The sequence below is a fragment of the Eurytemora carolleeae genome, unplaced genomic scaffold, assembly GCF_000591075.1.
Source record: "Eurytemora carolleeae unplaced genomic scaffold, Eaff_2.0 scaffold173, whole genome shotgun sequence".
Lineage (NCBI taxonomy): Eukaryota > Metazoa > Arthropoda > Copepoda > Calanoida > Temoridae > Eurytemora > Eurytemora carolleeae.
This window is the reverse complement of record NW_019396110.1, coordinates 85743-100130: the sequence shown is the minus strand read 5'-3', so window position 1 is coordinate 100130 and position 14388 is coordinate 85743. Positions and strand designations below refer to the sequence as shown.

General features: G+C 34.5%; 1 protein-coding gene across 2 annotated transcripts in view; it reads left to right on the top strand.

Annotated features, from left to right (window-relative positions):
• The window catches only part of LOC111695206 (breast cancer type 1 susceptibility protein homolog), a 29534-nt gene that overhangs the window by 5774 nt on the left and 9372 nt on the right, over positions 1-14388 (top strand). The window contains exons 10-27 of one of the 2 annotated variants that reach the window (XM_023464432.1): positions 950-1108; positions 1482-1672; positions 2184-2279; positions 3185-3326; positions 3940-4079; positions 4731-5012; positions 5260-5330; positions 6096-6151; positions 7562-8178; positions 8407-8518; positions 9123-9199; positions 9636-9742; positions 9913-10307; positions 10514-10611; positions 11473-11718; positions 12449-12573; positions 13185-13719; positions 14014-14088. In XM_023464432.1, the coding sequence (XP_023320200.1) occupies positions 950-1108; positions 1482-1672; positions 2184-2279; positions 3185-3326; positions 3940-4079; positions 4731-5012; positions 5260-5330; positions 6096-6151; positions 7562-8178; positions 8407-8518; positions 9123-9199; positions 9636-9742; positions 9913-10307; positions 10514-10611; positions 11473-11718; positions 12449-12573; positions 13185-13719; positions 14014-14088 (3524 nt within the window). The remainder of the gene's footprint in view (positions 1-949; positions 1109-1481; positions 1673-2183; positions 2280-3184; positions 3327-3939; positions 4080-4730; positions 5013-5259; positions 5331-6095; positions 6152-7561; positions 8179-8406; positions 8519-9122; positions 9200-9635; positions 9743-9912; positions 10308-10513; positions 10612-11472; positions 11719-12448; positions 12574-13184; positions 13720-14013; positions 14089-14388) is intronic. The other variant, XM_023464433.1, reaches the window with a different exon arrangement.

Genomic DNA, 14388 nt, shown 5'->3' with positions numbered 1-14388 from the left:
TTCAGAAATTAATTTTATTAAAATTAGTGCTTAGGATTCGGATCCAAGGGCAAAATATTAACCAAAAACTGCAAAACAAGATCTCACTTTCAAAACTAAATCTGAACTGTTGAAAAAAGAGAGATTATCAAAAATTTCCTTATCTCTGAACTAACGGTTCATCTAGTTGTTGCATAGAAATAATTGAAAAGAGAGATTATCAAAAATTTCCTTATCTCTGAACAAACGGTTCATCAAGTTGTTGCATAGAAATAATTGAAAAGAGAGATTATCAAAAATTTCCTTATCTCTGAACTAACGGTTCATCTAGTTGTTGCATAGAAATATTTGAAAAGAGAGATTATCAAAAATTTCCTTATCTCTGAACTATCGGTTCATCTAGTTGTTGCATAGAAATATTTGAAAAGAGAGATTATCAAAAAATTTCCTTATCTCTGAACTAACGGTTCATCTAGTTGTTGCATAGAAATATTTGAAAAGAGAGATTATCAAAAATTTCCTTATCTCTGAACTAACGGTTCATCTAGTTGTTGCATAGAAATAATTGAAAAGAAGGGAAAAAAATAATTCGAAAATTCTTTTTCTGTTTAAAAATCAGTAAATTATAAATTAATTTTCATGACCTGGATCCAGGATCCGCATTAAAATTTAATAGATCCTAAGCACCAATTGAAATAAAACAAATATTATGAATCTGATAAGGTACACGGACAAGTAGGAATGATTTAATATCATTAATGAATAAATTTACTTAAGACTCTTTTCTGTCATTATTATTAAAGAAAGTTTTATATAAAAAAATAAATATTCCTTAAATTGATCTCGAAAAATCATGATATGTCGAGTTTACAAAATTAGATGAATAATATTGTTCTGAACTCCGAAAGTCCACTGTACTACAAATTTTAAACAAATAATAAAAACCTGTAAATTAATCTGGTTTGTTAAGGTAAGTTTGTTGACCTCTCAAGTCAGCCTGCCGATTTCAGGGGAGAATCCACCCCCCAACCTTCAACTTCAGGGGAGACTGTGCCCTCACCCGACACCCCTAACATAACCCCTCTTCCTTATCCAAGGAAATTCTTTAAAACCCGAGGAGTTACACCAGGTACATTTTATTACAGGGGTGTATATATTTTCTTCAAAAATCATTCCCCCACCCCCTTTGAAAATCAATTTACTCCTAGAAGCTATATATTTTTTTAGGGATTTATTCGCTGAATAGGGGAAAATCTATGATTTTTAGGGGAAGGGGGGGGGATTTTCAATAGAATGTATGCTTCCTAAAATTTTAGAGGAAGGGGGGGGGATTTTCAATAGAATGTATGCTTCCTAAAATTTTAGGGGAAAGGGGGGGATTTTCAATAGAATGTATGCTTCCTAAAATTTTAAATAATGGAATCCCAAGTAGATATAAATCGTACGATATAATGTTTACATGAAAAAGATCAGATCTACATTGTATCTTATTCTTTATTTAGCTCTGTCAAAAAAACTACTGACATCTGTACCAACACCACCTTCAAGCAGTGCAGGGATGGGTAGAGGGGCTCCACCTTTAACCAGTGCAGGGAGGGGCAGAGGACGGGGAAGAGTAAGTGCAAGTGGCCGAGGGAAGAAAAAATCCTCCAGTCCTGTCAACCTTCCGAGCTCCTCATTTGATATATCGCAGGTTTGTAAATTTTCCTTCATATTTTTTAATTTTTTGCCACTGACAGGGTTTCTGAGAGGATGAGACTGTATGGACAACTATCAACTCTTTAAATATAACAACATGACGGTTAAATTAACTGAGAATTTCACTTATTATACTAAATGATTTAGCTTAGCATAAAAAACAAGAATGTAGGGTAACAGTTTAAAAAAAATCTGTAAAGTTGTCGTTGAAGTCTCATCTGTGGGGTCTGGGTACTGAGTAACCCTATGGATACTATACCCCTTTAAATTCTTTTTATTAACCGGTTTACTCCTCCACCTTAATTTCTTTTTCTTGGATGCATAAAAGACATTTTTACAAAGAAACTGCAATTGAAAATGTTAAATTTTGACCTAGGAAACTAGGAATTATCCGTAATCAGACATTTTTTAATGTTTTAATGTTGTCATTTGATTTGATCGGACTTAACACTGTACAACTTAACAAATAGAAACTTCAGGAAACTTGAGATAATATTACTGTTCAGGATTTGCCAACGATAAGCCAGGCTGTAGATGTGAACAATACCTTTGATAAACTTTTCACAGATAAAATTACAACAAAGCCGCCCCAGCAGAATAAGGTCTAATTTTTTAATGGGTACACTTGGAGACATTGGGCTGTGTCTGTCAAAAAATTAGAATTAGCCCAGATTAACTTTAGAGCTGAGATTTAAAAGATTAAACCAAAATAAAACCCGGCTTAAGTGTTAATTTACGCCCAAGTGAAGACTCGAGTTTTAGTTAGACTTTGTTTCAGAGAAAACCTACGACCTAGTTTTAGTTTATGTTCGGTCGGGCTTAACTTTAAAATCTCAGCTTATGATAGATAACTCAGATGTTTCTACTGTTTTTGATATAATATTTGTCTGGTCTGTGAGTTTGTTTCTTCTTATTATATGTCGAAACGGCTGAACCAATTGACACGATTTTCATTTCTGTATTTGACATGGCCACTGGCCAGGGATGGAGTAAGGCCGGTTGGGATTTTCAAATGCCCTGAAAGTAATGTTCTTGTTCTTGTTTCAGACTCCTCAATTAAAACAAAAAACCGCGAATTTTTTTATGTTATACAAATTCTTACTTGAAAAAAAGAAAATTAAACATTCCCTTTAAGTGCATTTATTAAAGGGACTGTTCAGCTTAATTTTATGTGACCCTCCATGCAAAGATGGCAATGCCAGATTTACAATGGTACCCTTGAAAGCTTTGTCTAATCAAGTAAGAATTATAAATCCATGTGTTTGTTTCGAAAACTGTTATATTAGTTTAAGGCTTCTCTGCAAAAGTAACTTGCGCTAATTGCTTTTTTTTCTTATAGCAAAGACTCGAGAAAATATCCTTCAAACACTTATCGAGTCAGAATAATGACATCTAGGATGAGGTTATAGTTTTAATGACACCGCTGTAAATTGGGCATTGTCATCTTTGGATGAAGGGTCACTGAAAATCACGGTTACAGTCCCTTTAAGTTGTTTAATTTGTTTAGAAGAGTACAGCTGCTGGTCAAGCTAAACATAAACCTGGAATATTCTGGTCTCAAGTCTCCGACCTAGACTCTAGCTTGGAACTCTTAGCTCCGGATACTACAGAGACTTTGATACACTCGCTCAACTCTCCGAATATACTAGGTTAGTCAAAACCGGTGGTATCAGGTGCAGGGGTATATTTTTTCAAGATAAACCCCCTCCCCCTGAAATGATTTTTTTAATTCGACATTTATGTCTTGTAAGTTTATTTCAATAAGCTCTTCAGTGTAAAAACTTCTAAATCAAAGAGGAAAAAAATATCAGTATATGCAAAGAATCATAATGAATAAGAAATAAGATAACTGAAATTCGAAAGGCAAAGTCTAAAATTTTCACAGCCCATTAATGCATTAATTTCTCCAATTAAAGGAAAGAAATCTCCAAAAGAATACATTTGAGGACGAATGGGGATGGGGGGGGACCAATGATAACCATGTACAAAATTGGTAGGAGGTGGGGTCCAAAAATCGTTCTTTAGAAAATTACCAAATGATGTTGTTTTTCTAAGTTTAAACGTGTTAAATTATAATAAATTCTATGTTTTCCTGTAGGGAACCTGCAATTGAAATTAATAGTTTTTAAAACTATAAACATTGATATCTTATTCGCACTTGATCCCAGTATTTAAGGGCACCATTGTGAATCCTGAATTGCCATTTTTACACGGAGGGTCACTTGAATTAACGCTAACAGTCCCTTAGAATATTATTTCTAGCTCCGACTGGTTTGGATGAAGATGAACGAAGGAAGAAGTATTCGGGGAAAACTCTGACAGAAATGCTAGAGGAAGGATTGAAAGCAGAAAAGGAAGAACGGGAGAAAAGAAAACGAGTCTCGTGGCAGGATACTCCCAAGGTAGAGCCATATAATAATAATTCCCGATAGATAAATATAGTTTGAAGGATTATGAACCTAAAATTTGCATATTTTGCCCCTGGACCCCGAACCAAGAGACAAAATGTTTCCCAGCTTTTTGTTCTTAAAATATGGAATTTGCAAGTATTAACTTCCCTTTATATCTCCTCGCTAGCCATTCGAGTTTAATAAAAGAACCGGTTTGTCTGAGAGAGAAAGTCGTCTTTGTAAAAATGTGCTAATTTGTTGAATCATGATTGAACACGACAAACGTTAATTTCTTGCTAATTCTAAAATCATAAATTTTCGTATTTTATTACTTAATGACTGACACATTTTGATTTATCGGGCTGTTGTTACTGAAAAAAAAACGGTTAAATAGTGTCCATGCAAAGGTATCATACCTTTCCGCTGGAATTCTAAACGATAAATCGGCTTTTTCTGCGATCATAAATATATTTAAAAATAAGACTATTATACCAATGAACACCTTGTAGGCTAATTAGTTTACCATGAAATTACCCAAATTAGTGGACGATCCCTGTAATGACCCGAAACTTAACCAAGAGAATTGAATAGAATTAAATTATTCATTAATCATGAAAAATAATAATCGTTTTTTGTTTTAATTAGCTAATTTTTTGACACAAGGAAAATAAGAATTGTGTTGTTCAGGAAGTTGAGAATAATAATGCCGAGGATAAAGTTGAAGAGGTAACTGTGGTTCCAGAAACACCTCTTGACAAACCCCCAAAGCTTCCTTTATCCAAGACTAATCTGATCTCTGAAAGCTTTGAGAGTCTGCAGAAACCTGGACATCCATCCAATCTAGAGACTGAATCCTTCCCAAGTATTATCTCCGGGTCCCAGGAGGATACCAACAGGAGTTTGAGGAAATCCTTCCTGCTAGATGTTGATACTCAGGAACTCAAGGTAGCAATTTAATACGGATAGTTACTGTGTTTTTTTTTTTGGGGGGGGGGGAGTTGAAAAGTTAATGTTTTTTTCTGAAACCTCCACAGTGAACGTTTTAAAAGTTATTCAATAAGTGCTCATAAGATAGAAACTTATTTAGGCTTCAATGGAAACTTCCAATTAGAAAGAGTGAGTGAATCTTACGGAGAGGTTTAAAAATGGCTTTCCCTTGATATTAAGAATTGTAAAATGGAATATTACCTAGGAGAATGCGGAACCAATGGATACTCTAGAACTGATTCAAGAGCTCTCAAATTCAGAAAATAAGGAAAAAAGGTAGTTTTTACAGTGCATTGAAATGAATATTTTCTTTGGTGTAAGTGTTATTTCTAACCACATGGCTAAATGGTAGCATCTGCAAGCTCCATTTTAAGATGTTCAAAGGCCGAATTTAAAGAATTTGAGTAGCAGCCTTAATTTGAGACACGGCTCAAATATAGTTTGTTTCATTTAAAATTCTATTCAATGTTTTAAGATTTAAACCGACGCTCAATTTAAACCGGTTTTTGGAAGATTTGAGACGCGGCTCAAATTCATTAAATTCGGACTCTAGTAAGATAAGTGGATTAACTATGTCTCTCGCTGTACATCAACTCTTGAATAGCGAGACATATCTAAACATTGCACGCTTTGTTAAACCACTTCTCTTGTGCACCGTTTCAAACATGTTGTTGCGGTTCAACCATGTCTTGCATTAATAAAATCTGGTCCCATGTTTATTTAATAGAAATAGACAAAATTGAATATATTACAAGGCATACAGGAAAATATTTAAACCGACGGTGTCGGGTATGTGGTTCAACTTTTTCTCGCGTATCATTGAAACTTGTCCCTGGTCTCTAAGGTCCATGGACCTTGGTCTCTTGTTTCCTGAACCTTGGTTCTTGGTCCTTTGTCCTTTGTCCCTGGTCCATGGACCCTGAACCTTGGTCCCTTGGACCCAGAACCTTGGATCAGGGTCCGGATTCAGCCTAAAAATGCGCGCACTTTAAACAAGAAAATTTGACCATATAGATTCTAATTATATTTTACTTGCTGAAGGTTTGACGGAACCGCTGTCAAGAATTCTCGACTATCTCGGAGGAAATACAGAACAGGTATTACAATAATATTTAAAGTTATTTCTTTAAGTATAATATTTAAATATACGATAGAATATATATATATATATATATATATATATTGAAATTACATGGGTGTACACTGTACACTGTACAGTAAGGGGGAGTGAATTTAAAAATTTCATTACAGAACTACGGCGAAAGTAAATTCTTATGTAAAAAACAATTCTAGGAACAATTTCTTTTTTGACACTTTTTGATTGGAGGTCGTCTTCGTAAGCTGGCACTGCAATAGTTTACCTAAATGTACTCTTTTTTGAGATTGGTGATTTTGCAATAAGCATGCAATAAGCTTCCAATTGCTACAGCGATGGGCACTTCTAATGTTAAAAACAATTCTAAGAACAATTTCTTTTATAACACTTTTTGGATTGGAGGTCGTCTTCTTGTGCTAAATGGCACACAGATCCAGAAAAAGAGTACATTTAGGTCAAAAATATCAGTGCCAGTTAGCTTTAAGAAGACGACCTCTAATCAAAAAGTATCATAAAAGAAATTGTTTTTAGAATTGATTTTTACAGTGGAAATGACTATCGCCGTGAATATTGGAAACATATTGCATGCATATTGCGAAATAACAGATTTCAGAAAAAAGGTCTATATAGGTCCAAACTTGCAGTGCCCGTTAGCTAACGAAGACGACCTCTAATCAAAAACTGTCATAAAAGAATTTGTTCTTAGAATTGTTTTTTTTGCATAGAAATGGACTATCGCTATAATGATTGGAAACATTTTACTTGTGTCACAGATCTCAGAAAAAAAGACATAAAGGTCAAAACTTGCAGTGCCATTTAGCTAACGAAGACGACCTCTAATCAAAAAGTATCATAAATTGTTCTTAGAATTGTTTTTTTTACATAAGAATTGACTTTCGCCGTAATGATTTCAAGCAGATTGTTTTATTTTTGGAAATTCACTCCCCCCTAGTGTACAGGGTGAGCAAAAAAAGTTGAAGAGCAAGATCTTGCGTATAATTGAGCATTTTTTGGGTAATTTTATTTTTGACAAATATGTATCAAATTCAATTTTTTTCTATAAGCAATCTGTTGACCATTTTTAATAAAAATTAGATGAGTAGAAAACTTAAATGCGGGAATATATTATTTTTATCACGCCTTAAAATCTTAAACAGATCAGATGAGCAGTTTTAAAGAAAATGCGCTAAATTGAATAATAATAAATAATTTTTTCAAGAACTAAATTGCTAATTTTCTGAATTCAGTTTAGTGCATTTTCTCCGAAACTACTTATCTGATCTGTTAAAGATTTAAAGGGTGAAAGAAATAATATACTCCCGCATTTTGTTTTTCTACTTCTCTAATTTTTAGTTAAGAAAAAGTTGTAATGTAACTTGGTAATTGTGTTAATTCTCATTTACAATATTAGACGATGTGTGCAGTACTCCCGGGAAATCAAGCGTTTTTGAAAAGGAAATCAAGTCTCCTTTGCCAGAAAAAGCAATCGAGTCTCCTAGAAAATCGAGTAGATCCATGGATAAAAGCGAAACCATCAAAAAAGTCGACTCTCCCGAAAAATCTACGAATTCTAAAAGTCCTGATAAAAAGTCCAAATCTTTATCTCCTGTAAATACTGCAAATGTTGAGGCAAACTCCATATCTCCTCTTGAATCTAATATTGAAGATAGGAAAACATCTTTATCTCGCGGGAAGTCTTTCCAGTTAGAGAAAGAAACGTCTGAATCCAGTAAGTTAAACGAAAAGTCCCCGGAGAAATTGAACCAAGGAGATGAGACGAGGAATGGTTCAACCACCAATACGAGATCAAAGATTCACGAATCCCCTTCTAATAGATCTTACATCAGAAACAAAACGACCACTACTCCATCTAGAAATCCGAGAACAGCTTCCTCATTAAGAAGTATTAAAGTGTCCACACGACTATCGCAAGGAGCGTCTTCTGCGATATCTCAGTCCCCTAAGAGCAGCACACCGAGGAGTAAACACAGGTTCCTCAAGAAATCTCCGAAACGTCTGAACAAAAAGGCAACTATTCGACGATTATTATTCGCCTTCAAATCTTTCTCATCATATGTAATATATTTATTCAAGTTTGAGATTATTACATCATTGCCTTAAACCTTTTTATTTTTTCATTTAAATCTTTTTAATATCTTAATCTTTTTTATTTTCATTTATTTTTTTATATTTTTTTACTACAATCCGTTTTCCGACAAATTTTGTAATTTAACAATTAAATAGATGAATTGTTAGGGGAGAGTGAAGTTTAATCTGTTGGGACGGATTAAGATAAGTCCTCGTAAATCAACAAGAGAGAAGGTGTGTTCCTATCTTCAACTTGGACTCCTGGCTTCAAACATACCAGGTAGATTATCTATATATATATACATTGCTTGTCTGTTTTTTTGTTTTATTGGTTGTTTGTTTTTAAACAATTCATGTCAAAACGGCTGAACCGATCGGGTCCAATTTTTTTGTGGGACCTCAAATTTGGATTTTTCAAAATCCACGAATTAAAATCGGTAAAAGAGAAACTTTAATAAATAAAATCGAAGAAAGCGCTATGGAAGCCTAAAATAAAAGTTTAAAATTAAAGTATGAAAGTATTCGATGTCTCTGTATACAATTTGATTAAACAAGAAGGGCCGTACAAGTTTTCTGTCTGTGTGTATTTCCAGCCGTAAAAGAGAACCTTGGGGTTCAAATTCATTATTTAAGGCCAATGACAAAAAAGACGTTTTCATAGAATTCACTTTTACAAACTTTTGATAGAAATAATTGTAATTCTCTAAGCCCAAACAGTCCAGGGTTAGTTGTTGGAGCTACAGGAGATGATACTTTGACTGTAGGTTGATTGTTAGTGATGATAATAATAATAATACCGATCAGTTCATGACTAAATTATGATTTATCTGTATAGTTACCCCTTTCATTTTTCCTAAACACTCCCCTTAAAAATGTTAATACAGTTGCTCCAAGTCTGCGTGCACTTGTCCAGAAAAAGAGAGAACACCAGGGCCATGTGGAAATCAATCAACTGCAAAAGGTTAGAAACAGATTTTGTTTTTTTACTTAAGATTTGAATAATTTTTAGATTTTTTTATGTTCTTGAATTGTTTCTGATAAAAAGATAATCATAAAATATTTAATATTTCAACGCAATTTGAGTGACCCTCCATTTTAAGTGTTACAAGCTTGCCAGATAAGTCAATTTTTTTATATTTGTCTCCAAATTTTCTAAATAAATTGAAAACAAATATATACATTTGAGAAACAATGATAAAGATTGCGATACATTTTGTCGATTTTCTACCCTGGTTCTGATGAAATTGCAATATAGAATTATCAATTTTTAAAAGAATACCCACTCCCACAAAACTTCCATAATTTTGACTTAATCATGGCCGGGTTCCGTCGGGCATGAAACTCCGATGGTAACTTTAAAATACATCGTGAGTCCTTTAAATCAGGTTTATTTTCAGGTTGAAAGTTGGTTGACTAGACTCGAGACTGGATCAGTGCTTGGCACTGTAGAGGATCAACCTGTTGTAAAGACTAGAGAAATTCTAGGCAAATCTGTAGAACACAGGCAGGGGATATATTTTTAAAAATTTATTTCTCCCCTTTCGCTTTTGCCCCCCNAAAATCTATGGGATTTTCACTGAATTTTTGGGGAAATTGATGAGTTTTTAGGTGAAGTGTTGATTGCACGTAAAGTCCAATCGTGTTCTTTTTCTAAATATTTATCCCTGGACATAGACTGAGTCAGATATTCGGGAAAAGGGCAGAAGAGGAGAGGAGTGTATGTGCCGAAGGTGTAGGTCCTAATCTACTTCAAAGACATCTGAGCACCATAGATGATGAGCAGCTAGTCACCAAACTAAAACCGGTGGATGGTGAGAATGATGCAGAACCAAGTAAACAGATATCTCAACTTCCTTCTATTCATGGATCCTTGACTCCTCCTCTAGAGAACCTGGAGAACCTGACACAGCTTCAGAGAGAGTTAGAATTAGATCTCATAAACAGAGGATTAATCACACCTAGTCCGATACTAGATAAGGCTGGGGGGATGGAGGCTGAGCTACCAATGCTAGAAAACGAGGATAGCAATGAATTGCCGGACCCAGCGAAACATACTTCCTTTATGGCAGGTCTGATTTATCCCCCTTAAAACTTTTTGCGCTTCACATTGATATTTTTAGAAATATTCCTTAAGAGAGTAAAGAAGGGGGGGGGGGGTTCAATGTTTTGATGTGCACTGTGCAGGCATTGATTTTTGAATTTAAGTTAATTATATAATGCAACATTTTAAACAGGTTTTCTTAGAATTACAGTTTTAAGAAAATGTATTTTCTAGAAGTGCTCGGAGAAGAAAAGTGCTCCCTATACTCCCAAGATCGGGAAACTAGAAGCCAGGAGATAAACAGAATAGCTCTTCAAGAGTTCAGATCAGAGGTATTGAGATTTAAGATCATGATTGGGACTTGTAAGTTTTATTCCATTGACCCTCCAGGCAAAGATTACAATGCCCGATTTACAACGGTACCCTTGAAAGTATTAAAGAATTAATTTTCTATTGTGGTTCTCTGGAAAAGTGTCAAGGTCATTTCTTGCTAATAAGATTCAAAAGGGAAAAATTATCAGAATAAAACACTGTAATAGTCAGAAAAACGAAGTTTATTTCCAGATTTTTGATCAGAGTATTGTAAATCTGTCACTTAAAATTACGATAACAGTCCCTTTAAAATAAGAATGAGGGTTTAAGATCAAAGGTATTGGGAATCAAGCTCAGTCAAGATTGAGTATAGACAAAGCAATGTATAAACAGAATTTGGATTAAATGCAAATTAGGTTAAAACTCGTTTTTGCAGTTCAAAATCTAGATTAGGATTGCATTAAAGTATTTGGGGTAATTGGTTAGTATTAGGGATTAGAATCATGATTAGGGCATAAAGGGACTGTTCAAGTGATTTTAAGTGTCCTCAATAAGATGTATATTATACAACGATTCAAAACGGTTCCCTTTAAACCCTGATAGAAAAATAAAATATGGAATATACCTTTTATATGTTAAGTTTTTACCTTCCTTCTCTCTGTTGGTGAACTGCAAATAAAAGAAAAAAATCACGTAAACAAGGAGAACTCCACTATTTTGCTCAAATTAAGGCTTAAAGGCATCGTTGTGAACGGAAACTCTTCTAGAGAACCACTTGAAATTATTTTAGCAGGCCCAATAAATCTGGATGAGATTAAATTAGGATTAGTGGATAGAATATGAATTGGATTTTATTTAAATTCAGAATTTATTTTCTTTAGAACGATGTTATTGTTGGGGAACCTCTCAATCCCTCCGGTTCTAGCAGTATCGGAGGAAAAGCTTCCTCCAACTCTAGTTTCGGAGGACGTCCCCAGACCAAGCGCCAGATCTGCTCTAGTAGTAGTAGTAGTGAAGCTATGAGGAGTGTGAAGAGACGACGTATTAACGTAATAGAGAGTGAGAGTGAGGAGAGCAATGATGCTCAGAATCAGATACAGGATATCCAAACACAACATACACCCAAGGTAGGATATCGATTTTTTTTTACTAGGGCTCAGGATCTATTTCATTTCTATGCGGATCTGGATCCTGGATCCGCCCTGAGAAAAAAATGGATCCGGATTTTTTGAACAAGTTTAAATTTTATCAATTTTTCTTCTTTTTTCTCTCTTTATTAAAAAGTTTTTATTGATTTTCAGAGCAAACTTTTTAAAGCAGACTTCGGTTCCGTTTGGTCCAACGGTTCCGCATCCTAAGCACTGGTTGCTACTTAAATTTTTCAGCTTTAATCGGATTTTTCTCAATTTTTTTCCGCTCGTTAAATGGACTGAAGATGGTAAGTTTAAGCTAAGCAAATAGGGAAATCTAATTTTTTATTTATAATCTCCATTTATCGATGTTTCGGTACAAGTCCAGTTTCGGTTGCGTTTGTTTACAAACAACCAATATACAAGTGTACAGCCGGCAAAAATGAGTTCATTGTATATTACGGAATTTGGTGTATTCTGAGTTCAAATCTTCTACTGGCCTTACCTACCTGGATGCGCGGGATATCGAATAAAGATAAAATTGATCTGAAGATTATCAAAAGATTGAGATCAAGCATTAATCTCGATTTATACAATACAAGAAAGAGTTCTCATATTTTGTAATAAATGCAAGTAAATTCTTCAAATTTGCTTAATTTTAAAAAGATTTTTTTATGGTTTCAGGTTTTTTAAAGATTTATGTGATGTCCTAATTGTGAGTTTCCAGGTTGTTGATAAACTGCCAAAAGCTGGAGGAACTGGTTCCCGAACCAAGTTTGAAAACACTTTCAAGGATCTGAATGAGTCCCTGGACATCGAGGATTCTCAGGACACAAACAACAAGGAATCAAGGTCTGTTTTATCAGGGGTTTATATTCAATGATTGAGGGGGGGGGGGCATATTGTAAATCAATTGGCAATTCACCTCATCCACATACTACGCCAATAATAAATTTAGTTCCAATTAAACTCAGTATTTTTTTTCCTTGTAATTTAGTGAGAGTAAAAACCCCAAAACAAATTTTTTTATACCGGAATTATTTTCTTTCATTTTTATTGTGCTTGTACTTATGTCCTTTTACTCATGTCTTCTTATATTTTAATTCTTGTGCTCAAGCGTGTGAGCTTATACGCTCATATTGTTCCAATTATATTGTCTTCCATGTTTTTTTTTTATTTCTTCGCTTAGTTTTTCTAGAACTTAAAAAATCGCTGTAGTGTAAAATTTAAAAATGTGGTTTCACTTTACATTTTTAACTTGATCTTGATGCTGTCAATGTCATGAAAATCATATCCAGAGATTAGATCTTTTATGTGAAGTATTGTGTAAGTCTAGGATGTGAAGTATTGTGTAAGTCTAGGATGAAGATCAATGCTTAATCCTGAGATTCACATTATTTCAGATCTTATTATTGCTTTAAGATATAAATTTTAGAATTTGAATATATTTTGTTTGTATCTAGGAGTGGGAGAAAGACGGGGCGAAGAAACATTACTCGTACTCCCTTGGTTGAAGTTTTAAATACTAACAAATTGGATCGGAAACAGGAGAGCAGAACCCCTAAAAGTAAGTTTGAACAGGAGAGCAGATCCCCTAAAAGCAAGTTTGAACAGGATAGCAGAACCCCTAAAACCAAGTTTGAACAGGAGAGCAGAACCCCTAAAAGCAAGTTTGAACAGGAGAGCAGAGCCCCTAAAACCAAGGTTGAACAGGAGAGCAGAACTCCTAAAAGCAAGTTCGGACAGGAGAGCAGAATCGTCCAAAGCAGACGTGACCAGGAAACCATCAAAAATCATGGCGATATGGAAGAAAACTCCGTTTTTCATTCAGAATTGGAGTTTGAACCTCTGATTCCACCAGCAGAGACCAACACGCAGTCCATCTCACTTCTCTCCGATCCTTCTGGAAGGAAAAAAAGAAGTCTTAAAGCAAATCCAGGCGAGACAGAAAGATATGCGGCAAGTGACGGAAGTGAAACTGAAAATAACAATACTCAGGAAAGAAAGCATTTCATAGTCTAATGTTGTCAAGGATATCGTTCTAGCTTCCCATTTCCTTTAAAAAGTTTTTTTTGTTTCTCAACACGTAAGACAATTTTCAGGGTTTCATTAGAAAGTTGCAACTTATTCGGAAATGACTGACATCTTGGGTACGTAAAGCTAAGTATATAAGTTTAGTAAATAAGTTTAAAAAGTTGAGTTAAATTGTTCATTTTTATTTTCTCTTTCTATATTTTGATCGTGTTAAAATTGTTTCTTTTGTTAATTTGAAATTTTATATGCTGGGTCTAGGAGCTACAGACTGCACTGACAGGAGCAGTGGGTACATTGAAATCTATGAAGGAAAACTTCCATCAGAGTTTACAGGTAGGTACATATATATATTTTTTTTNATTTAAGCACAGATTTACTTTGCTTGAATAGGTAAGGTAAGGATAGGTAGAAAGATTAAGATTTTAAGAATCACCAGCTGAAGGGCCCGACGTTGCCCGTGGGAAAAAAAAATTGGGGGAAGAAAAAAAAACAATTTCAGGGAGAAATTCATTTTTTTAGCCTGTAACACCTCCCGGCCACCCAATCGGTCCAGCCATTTGGCCGCCTACACGCAACATATATATACGAATGTCTTGTTTTATTATATAGATTGAATCTTTTTTATAAATATGG